The 25,556-nt window shown below is 48.3% G+C and overlaps 1 protein-coding gene across 2 annotated transcripts in view; it reads right to left on the bottom strand.

Moving 5' to 3' along the window:
- The window catches only part of STUM (stum, mechanosensory transduction mediator homolog), a 51,406-nt gene that overhangs the window by 5,594 nt on the left and 20,256 nt on the right, over positions 1-25,556 (bottom strand). Inside the window, exons 2-3 of one of the 2 annotated variants that reach the window (XM_075148166.1) lie at positions 10,548-10,727; positions 816-1,825 (exon numbers count right to left, since the gene is read on the bottom strand). In XM_075148166.1, coding sequence (XP_075004267.1) covers positions 1,791-1,825; positions 10,548-10,727 — 215 coding nt within the window. In that variant the 3' untranslated portion in view covers positions 816-1,790. The remainder of the gene's footprint in view (positions 1-815; positions 1,826-10,547; positions 10,728-25,556) is intronic. The other variant, XM_075148165.1, reaches the window with a different exon arrangement.

The raw sequence follows: 25,556 nt of genomic DNA, 5'->3' as shown, positions 1-25,556 counted from the left end.
GGCATCTGGGGCTATGGGGAGGCTAGGCCATGTTTCCTGCTGGTGTAAACACTAAAGGAACTTCCTACCCCACCAGCTCCCTGGGGGGATCACTGACAGGCACCCTGCCCAGTGCAGGGCTCTCCTCCACCCTCGGCGGACGACTGTCCTGCTCAGTGTACCCCTACGATGCCTCTGAGGGTTAAACACACAGTGCATGGAGAACAGCCGGGTGGTCTGTTCCACCTGCAGATGATCAGGCAAGGAGACACGCGTGCTCAGGGGCACTTGCTGCCGTTTGACTCCTCAGCTCTCTTTGCAACAGGAGGTGTTTTAACTGACAGGATCTGCTCTGCATGGAAAATGAAAACCTGCCTTAAAAGCAAACCATTGTGCTAGGAGAGGTCAGGACCTTGTAGGGCAGCGGGGTTTGCTGCCGTCGCCTTGCCCACTGGCTGCCTCTCTGCAAGAGTGATGGGTTGGAAGCGGGTCTCGGCTCTGTCATGCTCGGGTGGCTCCCAGCTTTGGCAGCGGGTTTGTGTGAAGCTCCTCTTGCTGGGAGGAGAGCAGCAGCCAGGTTTTGCCCTTTTTCAGCAGGATTCCTCCCACCACCTTTTTGGAGGAGTCCTCCCTGGCTGAGCTCCTCTCGCCCTGCTGAAACACCAGCCAGGATCGGAGGGGTCACTCCGCCCCGATGCCCAATTTAGCTCTGCGCATTGTGTGTTCAAACCACGAAAACACAGCCCTACCCCATTTGGCCATGGGCCTTCCAACCGCGACTGCCACCGAGCACCTGGTTAGCACCAGGTTGCAATCCTCGAACTTTGGGCACTTACCCCAGGGAAGCGGAGCGGGGACGCTGCTTCAGCCGGGAGCGCACGCCGCGCTGTAAGGGGATCCATTTCCAAAGCATGGAGACGCTTCCAGCAAGGCCCTTTCGGGGGGAGGGGAGGAAAAGCCTCTCTTCTTTTTTTGGCTCCCCCAGTGTTGTTTTACACTAGAAGCTTTTGACAGCACGTGGCTGTGCCCAGCACCCTGGAGGCAAGGCGCTGCGGGGCGCCGGTCCCTTGCTAGATAAAGTCTCCCCAGGGGCCAGCGGGAGGTCTGGTCTTCGCATGGTGCCAGCGGATGGAAGCAGGGGATGGCCCCAGTCAGTTCAGCAGTACAATACGATTTACAGCAAGCACGTTTCTCAAGACATCTGCAGGGACAGAGCTTCATTGAGCATCATATATACACAGACAGCAGAGGAGGCTGGGCTGAGCCCTCCACTCCTGCGAAGCAGTCAAGGATGGACTCTTGGGGTGGGGGAAAAAAGTACCACTGGTTTGCTTTTACATACTGTACATATATCTATTAATAGCTCCTTGGCATTTGACGTTCACAGCCGGATTCCTTTACCGGTAAGCGTAAAAAGGAGGCAAAATGTCTTCAGCTCCTGGGAGGAGAGAGAAAGCAACATCTCCCGCTCCCCCGGCTCAGCTGCCTGCCCAGGTGCCACCTTCGCCAGGGGTGTCTCCTTCTCCCGGCACCCTCCTCCTCCTCATCGGCTGCCCACCGCGTGCTGGCCGGGGCCAGTTCTAACCCACGCCATGCTTGCCCCATCTCGCTGCTCAGTGGGATCAGTGCAAGTCTCCGTCAGCTGCTCTGCACCTCCGCTCCGCTGGACAGGCAGATGAACCGGGTTCAAACAGAAGGAAACAAAACAAAAGGAAGAAGAAGAAAGACAAAGGGTAATGAAAAGGTCCGTGGCCCACAGCTGCCAAAGGAAATCTCTTGCCGTGTTTCTCTGACCATACTTGTCCCAGCCACTACAGCTGCTGTGGGATCCCCTGTTCCTTGTAGCCTGTGAGGAGGGAGGGGAAGGGAACATGATTAGTGTTAATTCCTAATGAGGACCCTCAGCGAGGCAAATAGGGGGGCTGCTCCGGGGCAGGCTCAGCCCGGCGAGCCACCCTGCCTTGCTTTAGCCAACGCCTGCCCCGTGCAGCCACACAGTGCAACCACCTTCCCGGGCACGGCGATGCGGCTGCCAGCAGCCAGCCTTGCCGCGGCGGTGCCTGCCTGCCACCAGCCCCGGCACGGGCACAGGCACGTCTGCTTGAAGTGCTTATAAAGGCACAGTAGGTACCGGTGACCACCAATTCCAGTACAGCCCAATAACCTAAAACCTTTACAGAAATGCTGTATTTTCTGCCCAAATTATTCTGTATCAGAGTGTGTTTTTCTGCAGTGTAGGGGAAATGTATGCCCTTGTATACTGGTCCAGAGACACCGCTGTTCCCAAGCGCTGACCTGGCAGCTTGCTGGTCGTGCATCCGACACACTCGCATCTCTACTTGCGATCTACGTCTGAACCTCATCCTTCCAGAGGACGGGCAGGTAGGAGGAGGCTGGTTTCCTCTACCCACCTTTTAGTTCCCGTGTTGGCTTTTGCTAACAGAGCTCTCCAGCAGTAACCAAGTTGCGCTGCAGTTTGCAGAGGTGAACAAACATCCCTTGGAGGAGAAGGGGGATGCCTTTAATCACAGGCTGATGTGTCAGAGTTCAAACACAGGCCTCGGGATGCCTCCATGGGCCCTTTCCGTAATGCTACTCTCACTGCCTTGTTATGTACTTGCTTTGCTCCAGCCCAGCAGAATTACAGGTGCTTTTGCTGGGGCACAGCAGCCGCCTGGCAGAACTGGAGAAAATGGAGCTTTTCAGCAGCAAAAGCAATTGCACTGGGAAACTGCTCCAATCCCTCCTCCGCCACCCCTTCTCCTCTTCCCCCGGCCATGGGGTCTAATGCACCTCCCGACCAAGGCAGCAAAGCCCGCACGGGGCGGGGGGCTCTGTGTTGGCTCATGCTTGGCCCCGGCAGACACCAGGGCCCCCCTGCGTTGCAGCCACACGGATGGTGCAAGGGCTAAAGCAGCTGTCCCGCTGCTCCTCACAGCTCCTCGGGGGACTGGGGCTCCACTGTATTTGCTATCCTGTACGTAGTGGTTGAGGGGAGACTGCAAATCCCGTGGGGGGGGCCCTTTCCCCCAGGGGGCTAGGGCAGGGAAGTGAAGGGCAATAGGAGAGCACCCGCAGCTCTTGTGCTAAGAAAGGATAATGAGAAAAATACTGTGTTTTTTTAACACTTTCCTAGGTGGTTGCAATGACTGCACCAGAAGCTTTACCTGCTTTCTTTTTAAGAGAAGCTGGGATTGTTATTATGATAGTATCAATGCAAAAGATGTCCTTTTTAAAGAAGCAAACAAACTGTCCTTAGCTGCACTGCCTGCAATAGTGAAGATGTTTCTACTAGAAACCTTTTAAAAATCTGGACCTTTTTTTCCTTTGTTTAAATAATGTAAGTAGCCTGTCATTTTTATACCTTGAATTTCAACTGGGTCTGAAATTTCACATCTCAGAAGAATGCTTAACTCTTCCACTGATGCTCTTTAATATTTTTTTTCCAACCCTTATGTCAGGCTTTTGTAAGTCCCTTAAAAAAGCTGAACACAAAATACCAGCAGGTGCCACAATCCCTATCTTTAAGGGACTTTTTGCTGAACTAAGAATTGGCCCCAGCAAATGAACTTTGCTGTACTTTGGAAAAATCCATGCATTCACCCAGCCTTGGCAGTCTGGATCTCCTGCTGCTAACCGAGCACAAGGAATAGAGGAGGAGATTAATGACACTTATCATCACATATTACCCTGCACCACGTTGCTGGCCATCGTGTACAGCTGAACAGAAAGATTCTCACCTCTTTTAAACAGCTTTTTCTAGGGGGAAAAATGACGATTTCTTACGCATTTATGTTCTAAATGCGAGTCAGCTCTGATGGCAAGATGAGCTGGCTGGAAACCCATAATATGGGCTTGTCTACAGCATCGGTTTAATTTGTTTAGGGAGCACAGAAAAAAAAAAAAACAACCAACCACATGGACCAGAGCATTGGGGCATGCCATAAACCCTAAGCTAAAGTAAGCAAGCTAGGTTATGCTTACAGTAACTTGCTTGCGTAGCCATGCCTTTTATTAAGATATAACAGAAATCCTTTCAGTCCTGCTATCAGTTTTGAAGCTGGCTGGAAGCCAGTTAGTGGCCAAGCCTGTATCTCTCTTTACATGACCAAAGTAAGCCAAAAGATGATCTATGCTGGGATAAACTTATTTATTAAAACACTTCAGACTTAACTTGTTAAATAGTTTATATATGAAAATAGTTATTGCATTTCTTCATAGGAATAGCTATTCTATATGAAGCAGCTTTACGTTAGTAAGCCTGCAATACAGTTAAGGTTCTGTAAAGCAGACAGCTCTGGGATCAAGATTAAGTTGGTCTGAGTATCTGTGCACAAAATCACTGATTTAATCAAGTTTGGTGAAATTGCACTTCTTCTGCAAACCGTTGCAAATAAGATTCAGGCAAAAAGAAACCAGTCTGTGCCCAGGCTGTCCTACCGGGACCGGGTTCATGCAGAGGGTGGCCTCAGGATGCTCTCGAGGCTGAAACGGGTCCCTGCCCTGCTCCGAGGGTGCCCAAGGGGCATTTCAACGCTGGGTGGAGAACACGTCCCCGGGGCTGTGTGGCCACAGGACAGACACAGAGACAGGCGGACATGCACGTACAGGCACACGGCTGGACTTGGGCGGGGAGCGGGCAGCGCCGGCCAAAGCGAATCCCCAATGGCTTGTCCCGGCCGAGCGCTCGCTTCTCTGGGGAGCTGCCATGGGTGTGAGGAGGAGGAGGAGGAGGAAGAACAGAAACAAACTTACCTTGTGAAACTTTGATGGTGAACAAAAGGAGGCAAAGGAACATGAAAGAGAGAGAGAGGGAGAAATGTAACTGTAGATGATATATCTGAAACACATGGAGAACCAGAAAAGAACGAATAAATCGGGGCTGCAGAGTAAACGGAGAACAGCTGCTCTACCATCAGACATTCACACCAGGGCTAAACATTATTTAAAATCCTTGTACTTGAAGTGGGTTGTTTCATTTGAGGCTTTTGTTTAAAGAGGATGGGGGAATCCTCATCTGCTTTCCAGCTCACTGGCCCCGAGCCCGACAGGCTGGATGGACTAAAACCTCTGAGTGATGCTCCCACAAACGTTTTCCTCCGTGACATCGCTATTTCACAGGTTTGACCGAAGGGGAACCGCTGAAGGAAGGCAGCAAACAAGACGTTACAGCGTACCGGACGGTCCATGGCATACCGTTCATGGTCCAAGAGCTGAGAAAACTACACCTGATGGCTTTTTGGCAGTTTTGCTGCTGAGTTTGCTTGTGCCCACAGATAACTCACAACCGCGGCGTGCCTCAGCCCGGCTGGGTGCTGCAAACCCTGGTGGTATTTAACATTCCTACAATATTTTAAGAACTTACCCTACCACAGCATTTGGTAGGAAACTGCACAGGGTAGTTTTAACTACTTTCCGCAGGCATAGTTTGGGGGATGGCTCTATTTAGATTTAAAAAAAAAAACACATAATAGGTCTAAGCGGGCAATTTGTCCTCAGAATTTCCTTCATCTCATGAAGGAAACCAGCTGGTTTAGGATGTTGTTCTCTTCCGAGTCTCTCAAGCGCTTTCTGCTCCCTTTCCTTCCCAGGGCAGCTGCGTTACCTGCCCTAGCAGGGGCCCTGCAGAGAAGAGAGGCTCGGCGATGCTTTCCAAAGTCCCTCAGAGCCGGAACGTACAGTACTTGCTCCTTCTGGCAAGGTCTGAGTGCTGCAATTAGGAAAGCAATGACAAGTGGACAGCATGATTACGGGTAATTTCTTACTACTGGCTGGCAATCTGTCCCTGAGAGTCAGCTGCCCACTGCAGAAGCAGGGGCTGCAGCAGGAGTCCCCGTCCTGTGAAACCACAAGCGATGGCACCTTTGCTCGTTCATAGGTGCGCCCACGCAAGTCGTTAATTCAGAGGCCAAAAGCTGAGCGAGGGCTTCCTTCAGAAACCAAGCTTGACTTCTTGGCTGCATTCATTAGAGGCAAAACAACACCTGGACAAATAGTCCCTGACTTCTGTCCCCTATGCCACCTCAGTGCGACATTACTATGTTGATTTCTGTAGTATTTCTGTCAAGAAATGGCACAAAACCTTTTGTAACAAGCTCGGAGCAGCTAAGGAGTTCCTGGAAAGGCCGTTCCTCTGTGCTCATTCTGCACGATGCAGCTAATGAAGATGTGTGCTGCGTGGGCTGGGGACAAGGTGTGCCTTTAGTAGAGGGAAGCTTGCCCGGAAAGCCTTAGGAGGCTCATTTTCCAGTTGGCCTCGGCCAGCTAATTAGCTCTGTTTTGCCTCAGCTCCGTGCCTCGTCCCCGCAGCTGTGACGCGGGGTTCGAGGAGAGCACGGTGCGGCAGCACTGCCCAGTCACCACCAAGGGCGGCTGGATATTTGCAGTGGCAAGGGGGAGAGTCCAGATTATTTTTTTTGCAAAAGAATTAAGTGCTTCCTTTTAATCTACCTTTGTCTTCAGACAGCAGGTAAACCGAAAAAGGGTTCCCAAAGCCATACGGCTGCTTAAAGAAGGTATCTGTGGCATTTAATGGGGCCAGCTGGCAATTCATTTAAATTAGTAGAGAAAATGCCCCATGCCATTGTGCTGCCAAAAATAAAGCATGACAGTAAAACTGCATTCAATTAATCTTCTTTCTGGGATTCATCTCACTAAAGGGCACTTTACAGGAGGTGAGGGCCAGATGGGACCCCTCGAGGTCAGTCGTTCTCTTCCTGTGCCCACCTTGCTCCTGACAGACGTGGGTCTTCCCGCTCTTGGGGTCCTCCAGTGACAGAGAGGGCAGATCCTGCCATGACACTTCTTCAGCAATTTGACCTTACTGGAGGGAAAATGTCTCCTAATTTCCACACGTATCTTTCCTGCTGTTCTTTAAGTCTGTCTTAGGCTAAACTGCTGCCCTCTCACACTTACTGAACCTCAGCCTGCTGAACCTCTTCGTTGCCTGCTGTCTCATGGTCCTCTGGACTCTCTCCAGGTTGTCCACTTGAAGTACAGCCTCCAAAGCTGGCCACAAGCCTTGCCACAGCCTTATGTGTGCCGAGAAAAGTGAGGGGACCAGTTTATGTCCTACAGGCTCTGCTCCTACCTGCCTGGGCGGTGTTTGTTCCCTCCACAGCAATGTACTCCTGTGCAGCTTGTGACTCATTGCAGCCACCACATCCTTCTCTGAAAAACAAGTTGTTCCCTAGCATGTATTTATGCAGTTGATTAATCCTTCCTTATTGTCTTGGACTTGTCCCTACTGAGCAGCATTTATTTATTTTTTCAGGCTGTTTCTTCGATTTGCTTGAATCCGGACGCTGCCCTCGCTGTGCCTGCCATCCTTGCAGCCGCCGGCGGCGCGGGGCTGGTAAGCCCTTTCTCCGGTCCGTCATCAAGCCATGAATGAAAATACTGAACAGAGCTGGATTCAGGAGGGCCCTTTCAAAACACCTCTCCTTAGATCTTTCCAGTTCAGGAAAACGCATTTAGGGAACAGTTCTCAAGTGCGTTTTCACCCAGACCAGGTCTCCCTGGCTTGCTGGTCGGAACACTGTGCGAGAGGGTGTCAGCGCCTGAGAGCCAGGAGGGATGGCTGACTGCCGCCGCACTCCCAAAATGAATCCCTCTGCCACAGATGGGCATCAAGCCGGTCTGACACAGCTTGCTCTTGACAAACCCAGGTTGACTTGCTTCCTTTCTTTTTATTTTCTACAGGCATGCAGGTAACTTGTTTGATTACTTCTTCCAGGAATTGAACTATACCTGATTGGCCTATAATTCTTCTCCTTTTCCCCTCATTAAAGACAGTATAACATTATCCCCAAAGCTCTCCCCTCGGAGCAGGCTCCTGCAGGGCTCCCCTTTAATGGCTGAGAATTAGCACTAGAAGGTGAAAAACTGCCACGAGCCTCCCTAACTCCCACCCAGCTCTCTACCAGCTAATATACAAGCAGGCCCTGATCCAGGGAGGGAGGCACTCATCCCTCAGGGAAAGCCAGAGCCGAGTCCCACAGCCCCAGCTGCTTCCCGCCCTTCTCCTCGCTGCTGGCCCCCCTCAGCTTAGGCACCCCCCACTCCGCCCTGCCTTTAGCCCATGAAAATCGTATGGCACCCTTATGGGAAGCATGGGAACAGCCATTTCACGGCAAGGAAGAGACTAGAGGTGGGCAGTGGTTTAGCATTTTTTAACTCTTCCCCCCCTAAACAGAGATTTGAGTTGCAACGGTGTACCATTTCTGTCCAGTGCATCAAATTGTTTCTGTTGCACACAAATCCAAACCAAAGCAAAATGTTTCCTGGCAGGGTTTTTAAATGAAATGTCTTATTTCTTGCATTTGAAATGTTGTTTCGTTTTTAAGTTATTACTTCTTTTTTTTGAACATGAAAATAAAACATGAAGAAACAAACCATTTTGGCTCTGACAGGGCTGTTTGATCCAGGTAGGAGCAATTGATCACTTCTGTTCTTTGTTTTGATTGAAAAGTGAGTTTTTTCTTTTATTCTCCATCAACCAAGAGCTGCTTTATTTAGCCATTATTTTCTCTGCATTGTAAGTAAACTTAAAACCCAGCTATTTAATGAGACAGCAAGCAACTGCCAAGGGCTGCAACTTAGATTACATACAGCTGGTTAACATAAAACACATTGACTCCTCTTACCCTTGCCTACAGCCACCAAGGCGGCCAGGATGAGATGCTGTTGCTGTGGTCGACGACCTCTTGGCCTGAGCATCCCCACCACGCGCTGCTCACCCACCCTCTACCTCCCAAACTGGTGGGGTCCAGCCAGGCACAGGGAAGAGCTTTGGGGAGATACTTCCAAGCTGTATGTTTTTTTCCCAGCAACCAAACTGGAACACCAGGAAGACCCTCCTGAGACCCAGCCCCTCTACCCAGAGGACATACACAAACAGGACTATGGAGAAAAGCAAGTCATGGTTTCAGCTGCAGCTCTCTAGCTGGATGGATGCTTTCCTTGCCTCTCCCCACAACTGCAGAACCGGGTCTGCCAGGCAGCGTGCCGTGCACGGAGGTGTCCAGCAGAGGAATAGCAGGAAAGCGTATGGTTATGAACACGTAATTATGGGATTACACACAAATTGGGCAGGTTCTTAAAGACACATCACAGATGTACACCAATTCACAATTTATCCTCGGAAATAACTTGGGCTAGCCCTGCTCTGCGGGTACATCTGAGAGGAAGCTTGGCATGTGGTTTGCAGGGAAAAATGAAGGGCAGTGCTGCCTTTGTCCTGAGGAAAGCCTTTTGCCTCGCTAATGCTCAGGTTTTAATATCTATCGTTTGCTCTGCGTGGGGATTGCCCTTAACTCAGCCTGTAAATTGAACTTGGCTCAGAAATTAGCAGGTGGTTTGGTGAGAGGGTTTAACCCCTGGGTTTGGCAGCTGAAGATGTGCACTGGTTTCCTGCTGGTTTTTTCAGTTTCATCCATTTCATCTTTAGGCAGGTTGTTGGGCCTGCCTAATCTCAGGCAATTTCCTGAGATCCTCTCTCCTCCTCTGTCATGCAGCCACAGATGTCATCAGCAGAGATGACAAAATGGAGCCCTTTCAAACCAAAAGCAAAAGCTGCTGGTAAGACGTTCTCTGGGAGAAGTGCTTGCTTTGGGAACTGCCTGCCCTGCCAGCCTGAAGGATCTCAGACCTGTTTGGTTTGAGGCAATGCCCACCGGCCTCTGCCAGCCTTGGAAAGGGAGTGGGGTCTTGCAGACGCAATCAGCACCCTGAGTTGTGGGCTGCTTCTGGCTTTGGAGGCGAGGTGAGGCTGTCACCTTAATTCTCTGTGATATGATACGGGTAATATGATACAGATATGATACAACTTTTACACCAGTAAAAGTCTTTAGCAGATAAAGTTACAGAGCCTGTATTCTAGATTGGTAATATATACTAACTGGGTGACCTAAATTATGTATGTTTAAAAAAGGATTCCTCTCTTCTTCCCCTAGACTAATGTTTTGGAGGCTCCTTAAAGGGTGTAGGGCAAATCCTTCCAGGAGTAGCTAAACAGTCCTGCTCAGCCTAAGAACTTGGTGTGAAACATGAAAAAAAGTAAATGTATTCTGGGGAGGAAGGGGAGGGTCCAGGAGAGTCCCCAGGGCTTTTCTGGGGACAGCTGGCCTTGGGTTCTGCTCCCTGGGAGCAGAACCGGCCTCGTGGGAAGGTCTCGCTAACTGGAGAGACGCAGCCCGAGTCACGAGGGAGAAAGGGCTTTCTCATTCAAACATGCATGCAGATGCGGCCACGGCAGAAGGGGCTCCAGACAGCTGAGTTCACAGTGCTGGGGGGCCTCACCCCTTCCTGCACTTTTCATTCTATAAAGGGGAAAGGAAAATCCTAACCCACGTGGTGGGATGGGAGGCTCTTCCAGATGTGTCACGGGGCCCATCCCAATTGCCTCTCAGCAATTCCTCTGCCTACTGTGTTTCTCATGGACTTGCAGAGCCCATCCTGTGGCTCTTCTTCCCTACAGTGCAGTCCGATGGCTTGCAGGGGCGTTAGCTGGGACCCAGCAACACGGCCACAGAGGGGAGACGTCGGGAGGGTGAGTGCGCTGTACTTACTTGCGAGAATGACCATGTCCATCCCCCAAAATATACTCATAATCCAGCCAACCATCACGATCGCCGTCAGGATCTGAATCAGAGCAGCAGCAATGTTCAGCCAGAAGACACAGCACATGTGCCTGTCGGGGAGGTCGGTCCGGGCTCCGCACAGCACGGTGAAAGCGGATACAAACGTTCCTAGGGAGAGAGCAGCAACAAAACGCCCAGTGAAAGCCATGGCTTCGTGCCAAATTCCTTCCCTTAGACCCACTTCTCATAGCATCCCACTTCTTGTGCTCCCACTGCAGTGCTGAAAAGCTGGAAACACTTTACAGGAGGACAAATGGAGGCACAGCCATGCCTCACTCGAACACGCTACTGTCTCCTATTGAATTACACTGATACGTGTACTTGAAAACCAGGACAGAAAAAACACTCTTTGGGTTTTGGCTCCTTCCTCCCCCCCAAACACTAACCACTTATGCATTGTAGGCGGTTTACAAGGGAGTGCTGTGTGTCTGTGGAAATATCAGCTTACCTTTTTTCTGCCTGGTGGCTCTCTCTTGGGGAGAACATTTACTACACAGAAGCTCTAAAAGGGAAAATTGCACCCAGAGTCAGAGCAGGACTGGCTCTAGAAAGCTGTACGGCTCTGGCAGTCTGTTACTATTCACAAATACTGCTCTAGAAGGAGCACACACAAAAAAAAGGAGTGCTAACGTGGCACTGCATCTTTGCACAACGCTTTCCCCAGTTGCAAGTTGTTACTTGAGAGCATGTTTTAACAAAGCAGAGGCAGCTAAACCAGTGCTGGAGCCAGGTGACCTGGTGTTGCAGCCCTTGGCTCTGCTTGAGACCAACTTGCAAACACCCTTCAGACTTCCTAAACCAATTCAGATGAAGATCTCGTTGATGTATGAAAGTTAAAGCTGGGGGAAAAAACCTACACCACAGCAGCCTTTACAAAGATTCTTCCTGAATTTACCACATTGGACAAGCCCAATCATTTATTCGCAGCTGATGTCCTGGGCCCATGGCTAGCTGCGGGGGGAAGCCTTGTCTGTCCCACAACCAACCTGCAGAAATACACGGCATGGGCAAAGAGCAGAAGAAACTGTTTCTCACCCCTATAATGTACAAGCTGTTGGCCAGGAGGTTCAGTCACCTGATCTGAGTATGCATTTCAACACGTCTTATCATTATGAATTGTCTTTGGGTTTTTTTAATATAAATACAGCATTGCTAAGGTAGGTACAAAGGTATAATGTGGATTGTACTGGATAACGTAGTTCTGTGAAATGCTTTCTTTAATGAATGTCTTGAATTAAAAATCCTGCAGCATGATGTCCAATGGTTTCTACAAAAATTGCCCTTTTTCCTACCAAAGGATGGAAGCCTGCAAACGCCCTGTAAGATGTGAATGAATGAGCTCATCTTCAACACACACAAGTGCCTTGTTGAACTCGGGGGAAGGAGGGAGTCCCTTGGTTTGACTGAAGACGGGGAGGAAACACTCAGTTTACACCTTTCCAGAAGACCTCACCAGACAGAGAGAGCAGAAGGATCTGGTTAGGAGCAAAATTTCGTCCTGCACTGCCAGGGTGGCGGAAGAGGTAATCTCTTCCATTGCTGCCTCTTCTTCAGTGGGTCAAAAGGAGAACAGGCAGTTAAGATGCCAAAATGCTGGGGAAGGCTGGCTACAGCCTATTTTTAATCTCACCATCCTCTGCAGGCTTCAACTCCAGCATCTTCCTAACACTCCACCAGCTCCTAAAACCCCGCTTGTCTTCCTGCCGCTGGCTCGAACTGATTTCGTACTCCCACCCGCTCCCTTCGCCGCACGCCGAAGCCGGGCACGGAGCAGCCGCGGAGCGGTACTGCGGCGGGGGAGCGGGTGAGCGCTGCTGGGGGGTGGGAGGCAGCCCTACGGCAGGGCATTGCCATGTGAGAAATCCCCCCGGGCTTCGCCCTCTGACTGCTCGGCTTTCATAGGCAGGGTTTCACTCCCTTATCCACCGAAACAAAAGGGTCTGCACAGAGGAAAAGGGGAAATCGTGTTAATCCCAAAGGGTGTTGTATAAGTCTCCCTGTTGCTTGTCTTTTGCTCTGTGGCTTTGTCCTCCATGTCTTTTGTGTCCTCCATGTGAGATTACGTGAGATCTCTGCCCTGCTTCACATACCTTTTATTTCTTTTATAGTTTCTCCAAAGCAGAAGGAAGCCTGGAATATTCCCCCATGCTTCCCGAAACTGTTGTCTGCAAAGTTACACCACAGCACTCTCTGAGATTAAATATGGATTGAGGCAAGATCAGAGACTGGGTGTTTATGTTTTCCCATCAGGATGCAAAATCTTGCCAAATGGAAATGCATGTCTCCTTTTAAAATGAAAATGAAAATCTTCCCCTCTCGCCTTACCTTTAACTCTTCCAAGATGTGTTATAAAAAAGGTTGTAAATGAGCAATGATTCTTAAGCCAGAGCTTCAAATCCTTCCAGTGAGGCTTTTAAGATTTTTACATCATTAGAGTGAGGTGCTGAATTAGCTAATTAATCCCCTAAACACCACAGTGACTAAGCTAATGTCTAGTCCCATTCAGAAAGGAATAAAACAAATAAAGCAGTTAAGTGTCCCTCTCTGGACAGAGAATTGATACAGAAACTAGGATTAAAATCTCATGAACCTTGGCTTCCGATTCCCTCTTCAGGCCACTGTCCTATTCATGGGAGTCAATTCATTTTCCAATGCCAGTGCATTTTCTTTATTAATTATGATTAGCTAATCTTTGGGAGGTTGTTGGCATTTTTAAATACAAGACTTGAGACATGCCAGCAGACAAAATGGAAGTATTTTTCCTCTAGTCCACATATGCTTTAAAATGTGGAGCAGAAGAAAGAGTCTTAAATGCATTTGCCAAGGTAGATGTTTTCCCCTTAAGAAGCCATCGTAGTTGCACATTGCCGAATATGGAAGCATTTGCATCTGGAAGCAGAGAGGTGGAGAGGAGGAGGAGGAGGAGGAAGGCAAGCAAGCTGATACCGCCTGGCTGCGTCAGAGCTGGGGCACCGAACCATTTCCCTTCCTGACCCAGCATTCAGACACTTGAATACCTATAGCCCAGAAATCATACACTTGGGACGGGAACTGCAGCTGGGATGATGTTGGCCAAATAAATCAGCTGTCCAAAAAGGTCTCAGGCTGTGAGTGTAACCAGCAAACACAAACTGCTAACTTTGCAAGCAGATGTAAACTAAAAGCCCCTACAGCTATGCCAGCATAACATAAGTAAATTATATCAAGCATTTCTTATATCTTCCCAATGAAAAATACCCAAAACATGGTAAAATCTGGGATTATTCTAAATTGTGAATTAATACAGCCTCTTTGGGGACAGGGGAGGCAGTGGAGAGGATGTCCTACGCTACCTAACGAGTCTGTTCGTTCAGCCTCATGGGGCATCTGCCATGGGCCCATTGCAATCACCTGGCCGAGCCATACAGCCCACCTGGCAGCCGGGGCCAGCAGTCCCAGGGGCTGGGCAGAGGGATGGGTGGGAGCTGAGGTTTGCCCTTCTGGAGCAGCTGTGGGGCAGAGGGTGAAGGCACCATGTGCAGCGAGGCTGGGAAGGGGTGGGAAGCTGAGCTTGCTCTTTCATCTCATCTCGTCTTACTTGGGGCAGTGTCAGCCAGCCGGGGCACCGCACACCATTTTCGGCAAGGGAAGAAAGCCTCTGTGAGTCTGTGTTTGCTTTTGCTGTCAGCAGAATCGGAGTATTTTTAGATTACACCAGTAAATATGGAAAGCTTTTTGTTTTCAACAGTTTAACCCATTGAACACGAAGGGGATGTGTTATCTGTAGGACAACACTGTAAAGGGAGAGATAAAGGAGGGGGTTTTGCCCTTTCTCTCCTCTCCGGTCCATTGTCACGCAGGATGAAGTCCCCTCTCCCACAGATGCTGGTACCCTGGCAGCCACAGCCTTCCCAAGAGCATCACCTGCTGGTTCCTGGCCCCACAGAGTACACGAACATAGTATGAGAGAGGAATAGCTTGTTTTTTTTCTCTTAGAGGAAAAACTCACACCCTGGAGAGAGCTCTCCTGGTTTACTACCGTTTGGGTCACTCATCCAGGGTGGAGGAAGACATGAGGTCAAGCCCGTGGCTTGTTCCGAGCACAGTCTCCTCCGTGCTATCTGAGTGCAGCAGTGACTGTGTTATGGAATTTCTTAAGTTGCATGTGAGAAGTTTTTCTCTCCTGTTTTTGCCAGAAAGACTATCCTGGGCACTTCTGCAGGAGCTTCAGCCAGACTTGGAGCTTGGCATGTTTCATGTGGAGGACCTGGCTGCGAGCAAACTTCTGATGGCACCTTCCCAGAAACGTCAGAAGCGGGAGCCTGGCTGGAGCCAGGGTGCAAACCAGAGCGAGATGAGACACTGATGGCCACAGTGTAAGTGTAGGTAATTTGAGCACACAGACAACTTGTTAGTGGGCTTCCCACTGACTAGCAGATACCTGAAACTTCACAACAGAAAGCATCTCTGCTGCAAGGAAATCACATCTGATGAGCTGCCCTGTTACAGGTGGAGGAACAGCAGAAACCCAAATTATTGCGGTCAGGGACAGCATGTGGAGCAGCTGCTGCTGGTCATGGCCCCTACCCTACAAAAGCCTGGAGCCAGGGAGGGGCTGGGAAGCACCCCTTCCTCTTCCCACAAGCCTGGAGGTCATTTAAGATGCTCCCCTATAGCAATGGGAGTAAGTAAGGCAATGGAATGGTGCCTCCTTTCCTGTTCCCAGAGGGAAAAATAGGACTGTGTCATGATGCTGGAGCACAGCTGCAGGTAAGCACAGGCAAAGATGGGAAGGAGAAGGGGAATGAAATGTGAGGTGTTTGTGGGAGCAAGGAAGGCTGTTGGATCGGTAGTGGAAGATGTAGTTAATGAGCGTGTGTTTTGAGGGGATGAGATGTACCTGTGTAGCTGTACTGTGTCAGGGGAGTGCTCTGTGTGGGGACACGTCTGATGTGCCTTTGAATTTTTTAAGTAAAATGATTATTAGTTGTCATTAAACAGTGTTGGCAGGTATATGAGGCAGATATTGTGGATGTGCTGAAAATTTATGAGATGTGCTGGTTCTTGCTTGCACAAGCCAGAAAAATTGTGTGAGAAGGGTAATAAAGATTGCACTTGTTTCCTCGGTATTACGGTGAATGTGGTATCTATTGGTTGAGACATCCTTGGGTCCTAAGTGTCCTGAACTTGTTTTTATACTCTAGTTTGAACTGTAAGGAGTTGTTTCAGTTGTTGAGGCCTCTCATCCTTAGTATCAATCCATATGCTAAGCTGCAGTCCTTTGGATTATGATGAAGGAAAGAGAACTGCTAAAACTTGCCCAAGAAAGGGCTATAGCAGCATCTGCTGATGCTGAAAACCTTTTCTCTCTGCTTACGTGGGTAGAGCTGGGCTACACAATAAAACAAAATTGCAAGGCATTAACACTCAGGCTGACTACCTGCTGAAGTTTCCTAAAGCAGAGAATTGTTTGTGTCTTTGCTTGAGAAAAGAGACACAAGGCAAAACCCCCTGGAAGCGTTCTGGTCGGTGCAAGTCCTCACCAGTGTCCCCAGTTTCCCCCCTCACTGGAACTCAGTAGGGCTTAGGCCACATCAGAGAGAACCTGGCAGCACAGGTGTACTGCCTAAACCCTCTGAGATGAATGCTTTCTTTCCAAGCTTACTGCAGCTCTCTGAACAGAAAGGGCTGGTCCAGAAGAGCATTTGATGTACCTGTATATGAACTACCGTGGCTTTTGCGGTTTGTAAGCGCAGTGCTCTTGTCAGGGTCCCCACCATGCCTCCTCAGAGAGCTGTGATTGCGGGCAGGGGGCATGCAGTGAATCTCTCTGGCTTGCAGCAAAAGCAGAGGTGCAGAGGCTGGAGGGTGTCCTGCTGAGGAAGCTAACTATTCTCAGGTGCTTGGGCCTGGCTCTGTGGCCAGGTGTGCTCCTTTGTCAGAAGGCATATTGCCACCCAGTTTCCTCAGAGGCACTCAAAGCAAGCAATGGAAGACACCAACCCACTTGCCATTCAGCCTCCTCTGAAAATAGGTGCACAGAACTACAGCTGTACTCCTGGAGCAGAGCATCCAGCTGAAGTGTCTGTGGCCGCCTTGCACCGAGCAGCTTGGGAGCACTGAAGAATTCGTGCTGCTGCAATGGGTTGGGGCCAGTGCGTAATCTAGGGTATGGAGGCTGTCATTTACACAGCAATTCTTCACCTGTTAGTGGGTGCTGGACTTTTTTCTCTTGAAATACAAAGAACGTAGAAATGGCAAGACTGCAACGCAATGCTGCAGCATCAGCAAGGTGTAGCTGTCCCACCCAAGAGAACATGCAACCCAAGTGTCATTGGCACCCCTGCATCCTTCCCCTTGTAGTTCATTTCAGCCATGGAAGTAAGCCAGGACTCAGTGCAATTACCTGGTTTTCTTCTAGCAATAATGGTGGTTTAGACCAACTTCTTAAAAGCTTGGCTTTTAGGCTAAAGGTTAATTAAACAGCCATTGGCAAACCTTCTTCCCTTTTCCAGTATCCATACAGACTCAAGCCTACCCCTGCCAAATACAGTGCAAGGGGGCTAGGGCAGATAGGTGGCTTTAACGATTTGAGGGGGAGGAAGAGCAGGAGCAGAGGACAGCTTAGAAAACAGGAGGCTTGCTTGGCCCCAGGCAGCAACTCTTGGAATTGAAAATCTGGATCCCACGTGCACAGGCCAGGCGTAACAAGCGCTGCTGCAAGGGGGGAACATCAACGGTGTGCAGACACATGGTGGCAAAGCGATCGCCTGCAAATGCCAGGTCTCATGGACAGCGGTGTGGGCAGGACCGGGGCAAGAACAGCCGGAACCGAAGGGTCGGAGGGGGAGAAGAGAAAGGGAAGGAGGAGAGAGCGGAGGCAGCAAATGTGACAGAACCTATATGTTGCCATGGAGAGTAGCTCATGAATTTTCCTCCATGGCCTGCTATTAAAAATGCTTTTTGTTTAGCTTCTGCCAGCACGTTGTTTTTATTTTCCCCTTCCATATCGGAAGGACGTTCAAAGTGAATTCTGGCTCTGTGCAGTCCTTTTGGCCTCGCTATGGACAAAAATACACAGTCGCTTGACAAGTGAGAGCTGGTGCTTGCAATTCTTGTCTCCACAGGATTTGTTCCAACTCCCAAGTCTGCAGAAGGCAGGCTGTATATAGGATTAGGTTTCTGGTCTCCCTACATACACGAAAAATGTCCAGCACGTCCCAAAGCATTATATGCCCACGATTGATTACAACTGCTTCAGTACATCGCTGTGGCTCCAGCACCGAGCTACTGTTCTGCATCTGTTTGTTATTAGTAGGTTTGTGTCATGTGGTCAGAACAGACTTGACAGCATTTATGTAGCATCTACAGAAGACAGCCCACGTGCAAGTAAGACAGCATTGCCTTTGCATCAAAAATGAGACTTTTCTCATATTTAATGCTTTAGAAAAAGTTAACTCTTCTGAAAATGCAGTTTTTTAACACAAACTTCAAAACTTGACTGCAACAAACTTTCACAGACTTCCAAGGCTAAAAATACACAGCGAAATCTTAAATTACGTGGGGGGGGCCACATGAAGGTGAAATGACTTACTAAAGCTTTAATTATACACGGAGCCATCGGCATTATTTTTACTCTGCAGCACTGCAAAGTTTTGAGCGCTTAAGAGCAGCCACCCATAAATAGTGAGAGTGCAGTACAGCTTGTTCCATTGCCAGACATTCCACAATCCTTGGGTGAAGTTTTCCAATCCGGTCCTATGGTTTAATTCTGTTGACTCGATGCTTAAAATTAAGGGTGTGCTTGAAGTATTTAAGATTGGAGAACTTCTGCTGAACGGCGATGTGGGGCCCAACGGTGTAATCCACAGTGGCGGAGCAGACCTCAGAATTCTGCCAGGACTTGCTGCTGCTGAATTATTTTTGCAAGTTGTACCTGCCTGACTCCCAAACTACTTTTTTTCCCCTCTTATATAAAAGATGTGGTCCCAGAACTGCCACTGACATTTTGCATCATGCTTTATAATAGTATAAACCACTGAGGAAAACTAGTAATTTCCCAAAACTAAAGGGGGGGGTGGAATCACTACACAGAAACCTAGATATAGGAAATGGGAAGGGTGTACCAAACAATACCTGCAGTCACAGAAAATTAATTGCTTAAGGTAAGTCCATTTACACAAGAAGTATCATCTTTTGCTGTATTTCCAAGATACCGTGCCTCAAGGAGAGATTCTTTGCCATGCTTAACTGGACACACAGGTCAACTCTCAACAGGACACCAATCTGTTGCTTATTCCCAACTTCTTCCCAATGTAACACTAGTACCTCACTGACAGTCATCTTCCCTCCCAACCTGTTCTGGCTCCTGCTTGGGTCACTTGAGAATCCCTGGCTGTCCAAGTCGTACTGTAGCCATTCACTACGCCCGTGCTGCTGACTGTGATGGTATAGAGAGATGCTCTGCTGGATGTAAAGAAGTCATCCTGCGGGCACAGCGAGCAGCCTAGCAGCTTGAGCTCCGCATAGACGAATCTGGTTTGCTTCTTGCTCACAGCTAGACTGGCTTGGTTAAAGCTAATATGGGTCCCTGGTAGTGCTCTGCAGTGTGTAAGGTAGATGTTTGCTATGAAGCAGACCACTGGCTGTCTGCACGTTACAGACAGGGAACAAAGAGCCAGGGAGGCTACACGACATGTCCCTTGTTCTGCTGCTAGCCAGGGGCGCTGCTATGAAAAGAATCGAGACACTGCAGCCTTGCTTCTGTTTGATGCTTACTTTTTCCTTTGCTAATGGAATGAGGAGAGAATTTTAATTGATTTGCATCCTTATTAAGTATGCCAGCATTGAGAGAAATAATGTAATTAGCTTCCAATTATAACAACAAACATAAGGGAGAACAAAAGGCATGACCGCTGTTTACCGCACAGGGCACTTTGCTATAAGCTCATCTGCCCTAAGTGGATGCGTTCCTGCTGCTCTGTAGTTTTATCAGCAACTTAAAAGCTCTGTTTCATGGAAACAGCTCTCTACTGTCTCCTGCCATGCAGAACTTTCTGTATTCACGCTGTCTACCATTAAACCAGGTGCTTATTCCACCTCATGCTCCCCTCTCCTCCGACCAGCCACCCAGGAACACCAGCTTGGGTGCTTTGCCATGGCTCTCCTAGTCCCGGGCTGCTTCGCACCTACCTGCTGCAGGAGCTCGGGATCCAAGTGACAGAGGAACCAAGGAGATGGGAACAACCTTCCACTAAAATATCTCTTCTTTTTAAGACTACGATCTTAACTCACAATTCTCAAGCATCTCCAGAAATCAATTTTCTGTTTTCTTGACGTACATCCAGAAACAAACTTTGAGCCATTCCATTTCATGCTATTGATATTGAAATAATTTGGATGTGGCTTTTCATCCAAACTTTACAAACCTGGAAGCTTCAAGAGCTGAATCTCCAGAGAGACCCCTTATTTCAGAGTAGCCATGAAACCTGAAGGAAAGCTTTTTGGCTTTCTGGTACCTCCAGTTCCTAAAGGCCCCTGGAAATAAGAGCTGCGTAACAGTGGAAAAATAATGAGGAAAAGGCCATGGATTCTCAAGAGCTTTCACAAGGGCTCTAACCAATTATACAGTGATGAACTGAAGTTTATTCTTAATTGTCTCTACCAGGGAAAGCTCGCTCTTGTTGGGCACAGAGCGGGAGGCGGGTGTGCGTGACCCTCCAGTCTCAACTTCCACACTAGAGTAAGGGCTCAGAGGGCACTCGGTGTTTTACTGGGTGAAGCCAGATCAAATGCCCACTTGTTTTCCTGCCTCTGCCCTCCCACGTCTTAATTAAGTGCCGCTAGTGCCCATCTCGGGGTGCTCTAATTCAGCAGAAGGAAAGCAGCAGGCTAAGGGCAGAGCAAAGGTCTCTCTCTCCTGCCCTGTCTGTCCGCGTTCAGCCAAGCAGCCACAGTTCAAGTCGAGGTTTGCAGCTGCCTTGCCTCCTCGTCTGTCTTTCTGATCGCTGCCTTGCAACTAATTTAGCCCTTTGAAGCTACCTAACTGCATTTGCTCTGTTCATGGAAGGATAGATTAACTACTTCTAAGATTCACTGAGCAGTGAATCTGAGCTTGCTGCGATACCCTGGGGTCCTTAACTGTGAAGACAAATTATGTTAATTAGGGACTACCAAGACATAAGACAGAATTAATCTTATTAGAAAGTTAGATGGGGATGCAGAGCAATTAGAGTCTTTCCTACAGACAAAGACAGCTGAAATGGAAGTGCAATAAAGTGCACCAGCCTCCAAAATCACCCCAAAGTACAAGCTATCTTTTAAGCAGTATAGGAATATAAAACAAAACTGTGACATAAATGTTTAGAGATCTGCAGTGATAAGTGTGCAGGAGACTAACAAAAAGATCTTTTTTTATCCAGAAAACTCAGTGCGTGCATTTTATGAGCCAAAGTGTCTCAAACAGGGACTTAAGGGGACATGGTAGAGTTGCGCTCTGTAGCCCGGAGGTGCAGTGTTGCACCCAGGAGTCTGGAATGTGATTTGGGAGACCAGAATTCAGTCCTGTCTTTACTGCTGCTTGCTAAATTATTCTGAACCTGTAGCTTTACTCTTGTAGTGCTGGAGTAACATAATTAAGATGTTAACACCACTACTTTCAAGTGTCTTTTCTATTTGGGTAGTCCTTGTCCCAGGAAATTGCCATCTCTCATGCATTTAACATGTGGGGCTGTATCACTGTTCTGTTCAGTACTACCATAAGTCAAATAATGACCAGGTCTTGCTTTTATAGGACTGTTTTCACAAAAGCACTATTCTTTCTTAGATGAAAGCAGATTCAAACACAACCAATCTGTAGAAGAGTGGTGTGGGATGAGGAGGACAAGGATTCACACAGAGCTGGGCTGCAGCCAACCCACGCTCTCTTCGGTGCAGAGGACAGGCTCTGTAATTGTAGAGGTGAAGTGCACAGCCCGAGTGACCTGCTGTCTACAGTCTTTCTCCTACAGGGAAGATGGGGAGAGGATCTGGAGTCTTCCAGAGCCTTTTCAGCTCCCCATGGAAAGGCCCCAGGCAGACCAACAAAAGCAAGTCTTTGTTGGCAGTGGAGAAGCTAGCTGTGGTACCTTATGCCTGACATCACCCCAGTGCAGGCTCCATAAATAGAGCAGGCTGGAGTGACCCATGGCTTTACAGATTCTGTGAATATGAACACCAGCCAAGACAAATGAATTCAGCCCAGCTAGCATAGTTTTCTAAAAGGAAGACTGCTTACTAGGGTGGAGAAAACGTGGAGATTATGGACACTACTGCACTGTATCTGCATCAGCAGATATCCCGTGATATACTGGACAAGGATCTGAGCAACCTGCTCTAGTTTAACCCACTTGGAGGAAGGACTAGATGACCTCCAGAAGCCTCTTCCAACCTCAGCTATTCTATAATATTTCAGTTACTTCACCTACTCTATGCAAGGCTTAGCTGATCTATCTCATTTTCTTTTCCCAGAGCCATGTCCTCTTGCCATTACACGACTAACAGCTCTTGAACATAGAGCACTTCATTATTTTTTTCAATTTATTTTTGAAGAGCTGTTCTGGTTCTTAAACATCAGGTGCAATTACTCTCATAGCAATGAGTACTCCAGAGCAGAAAGCATGCTTGTGAGTTGCTGCTCATGCCAAAACAGGCAAACTTTAAGTCAAGAGAGCACCCCCCTTTGACGTTGCCCCTCTGAGCGCATGCACGCTCATATCAAACAGCTCGGCCAGCCTCTGAGGGGAGATGCCTTTGTACGAAGGGGAAATAGCGCTTTAGATAGAAGTGTGGTCTTTCTTTAAAAGTAAAAGAAATATTGACTTGGATAAAATCATCATTTCTGCAGGGTATAGTCCTCTTTTGTCTGAAAGCAAAGCTAAAGGAAACACCACAGCTTAGTTGAGCAGGTCAGAAATATAGATGAATACGGGGTCCTGTTCGGGAGCTGGGTTATCCACAAACAGTTAATGCTTCTTGGCCAGCCAAGATGTGTCCAGCAAGGCCTGGGCTTCTGCACAGCCATGTAAGTGTGCTTGCGGGATTTTACATCTGATTTTCAACTGAATGCCCCCTGCACACCATCATCTCTAGGAGTTCTTGCATTCCCAATTTGCAGGAAATAGCATCTGATTTACACTTATTTCAGTTACAGGACAGATTTTCCCTTTACCAAATATTTTCCAATATCTGCCATCTAGCTACTGGTCAGCATTAGATAAAAATGCATATGCATTTGTTTGTAGATATCACACAGAACCGAGTTCCCAACATCATAATATAGCATGTAATTATTCTGAGTGAAATATGAAGAGTAATACCTCTGTCATACAATGATTCAAGGACACCATTCTTCAGAGTTTAGAGAGGATTTATATGGAGTGAGATGTACCAGGGAAAGTGTTATACAAAGAGAAACTGGAAATTATCAGAGTTTCACCCTGCCTGTCATTCTTTTTTATAGTTCTCATGTTGAATAGGTTACAATAAGGTTAGGGACAACAGTAAAATGGTTCAACTCTCCTATGCAAGACTGCTGGAAGCACTTATCTAAATGTTAAAGGGTGCAGCTGAGATGAGTTACAGACTTTTAAATGTCCTTTCCTGACTGACTGAGAAGCCAATAGACGGGGGGCAGGGGACCAACCCTGACAGCCGGCACTGACGTTGCAACACAAGACTGCACAACCTAAACAAGGGTGTTGTTTCTCTGCTTCTCTATGTCCTCCAGTTTGACAAACCGGAATTCACTATGGGCAATTCTTACCCAGTTTTCCGTGGTGTTTTCTAAACAGGGCTGGTTTTTGTGGGGGTACCAGTCCTGCAGAGGAAAGGGAACTCACATTTGCTACTTGCGTGCCAGCCAGGGCCAGGACCTCCTTGTGCTGGGCAATGTATGAATCCCAGAAGATTCTCCCTGTCCCAAAGAGCTCATATTGCAGTTCTTGAATATCCCCAAAGCTACTCTCTGCCATACCTTCTTGGGAACTGGTGTTGTGTACCGTCTATCTCAAGAGTCCGTGTGTCTCTGGAGCAGCTCAAAAAGCTCCATAACCTCCAACCCACCAAGGACTGCCATTTGCACCTTGCATGGCTCCCCCAGTTCAGGACTCAAGAGCAAGTAGCAGGGAAAGCAGAGGAATGCATCTCCTTGGAAAGAAGGGGTGGGTGTAGAGGGAAAACACTTCTTTAAAGGGCAGGCTCAGCTGAGGGACCATCCATCTAACCTTTATTCACTCCTATGTCGGCGTTCTTTTCCTACTGCCAAAAAATACATCTATATTGGGCTCAGATTCATCTCTGACATAAATTCATTGACTGCCACAGAGTTACACTGGGGATTAATTTGGCTCATCAGGTCTAACCTGATCTTGGCAGCAATTCAGAAGTGCAAACAGCAGACAGACAGTTATTTTAAATAATAGTAACAGGCCATAGCAAACATTATATGCCTGCTGCTCTGTGAGAGGCTCATGAATCAAATCCAAACATGAACTTGAACAGGGCTAACATAAATACACATCCATGAAATTTGAGTAGAATTAGAAGCTGTAGAAAATTGATCCTATGTGCATACACGCACTTTCCTAACTTTTTAGGAAGTCTGTTGTGCTGTATGAGGAACAGGCTTTGCTCCGAACAGCAGCTGGTGCTGCTCTCCTTGCTCCCTAGCTGAGCAGGACCGTGGTGCCTGGGGATCCTGGCAGGGGATCCTGGCAGGCTCTCCAGGCTCACCTTGTGCCCAGAAGCTGTACAGCCGGGAGACTAGTTATCCAGCTCCTGTAACCCTGCAGCTTCTAACGGCTGATTTCTGGCCTGGATTGACTGTATCAGCATTCACACTATGATGTGAATTCAGTTTATGGGACTGCACAGCTGAAACTAAAGCGAGAACGACACTTTACCCCACTACAGAAAAGGGCCTCTTCTAAGTCTCCTGCCTCAGCAGAGTTGACAGACTCGTGCAGCTCCACTTGTCTCTCCCGCTACCCTAACCACCTTCCTCTCTCCCTTTGCCTTGGAAATGGTGCAACGTTACGTCAATTTTCTCCTCTTTACAAATGAGGCTTCTGTCCCCTCTGCTGAAACCGTTCTCACTAAGGTCTGCAGAGTCTGGTGAGTGTCAGGACCTCTGCTCCATCTGCAGTATTTCTGGTTCCTGGCTCTGGAGTACATTAGGGGCTCTCTGCTCTTTGACATGTTACCATCTGCCTTTCTTTCTCCTACCATGTCCTCAACAACTCTCATTCTACATTACCATCTTTCTCTTCCTATTTCACAGAGGCACAGACTGAGCCTCTGGCATTCCCTTCTCCCTGTTTTCTGTTCCCTCCATGCCATGCCTTCTTTAAACTTCATCCGCACACAAGCCTTCATGTGCCATCTCCATCTCTATGCCAGTGACTCAAACTCCTGCATCTCTTTAGGACACTTCTCCATGTCCTGCCCAGTCTTTCTGGTATCTCTGCTTGAATGTCCTCTTGTCTTAACTCGACGACGGCGAAGTCGAACTCCATTTCCCTGTGTGGTGAATGTTTCTCACTGATGACACCACCAACCACCTTCCCATCAATCAGGCTGGCAAGTGAAGAGAAAAGGAGAATTACGTATTTAATTCCTCCCTCTCCTTTTCCCATGCGTTTAGGTCACCCGAAATACTATTCCTTTTTCTCTCTCGCATCAACAAGTTCAATGGTTTTCTTTTCTTATATTCAATTCAATCACTATACCCTACTCTCCAGCCACAGTTCTTCACACACCATATCAAACACTTTCGACTCTAAGACTTTACATTTGGAGCTGATGAACATCTGTTGCTGTTATCACTTATATACACCCTGCAACACAAAACCCCTACCCATGAATTGGCGATCTGTTGTAGCTCCTGTGCGACGCAAGGTAACTTGTTGCAACAATTTATTT

The sequence above is a fragment of the Calonectris borealis genome, chromosome 3, assembly GCF_964195595.1.
Source record: "Calonectris borealis chromosome 3, bCalBor7.hap1.2, whole genome shotgun sequence".
In the NCBI taxonomy this organism is placed as follows: Eukaryota; Metazoa; Chordata; class Aves; order Procellariiformes; family Procellariidae; genus Calonectris; species Calonectris borealis.
The sequence above is the reverse complement of the archived record's forward strand: the minus strand, read 5'-3'. Positions and strand labels throughout refer to the sequence as shown.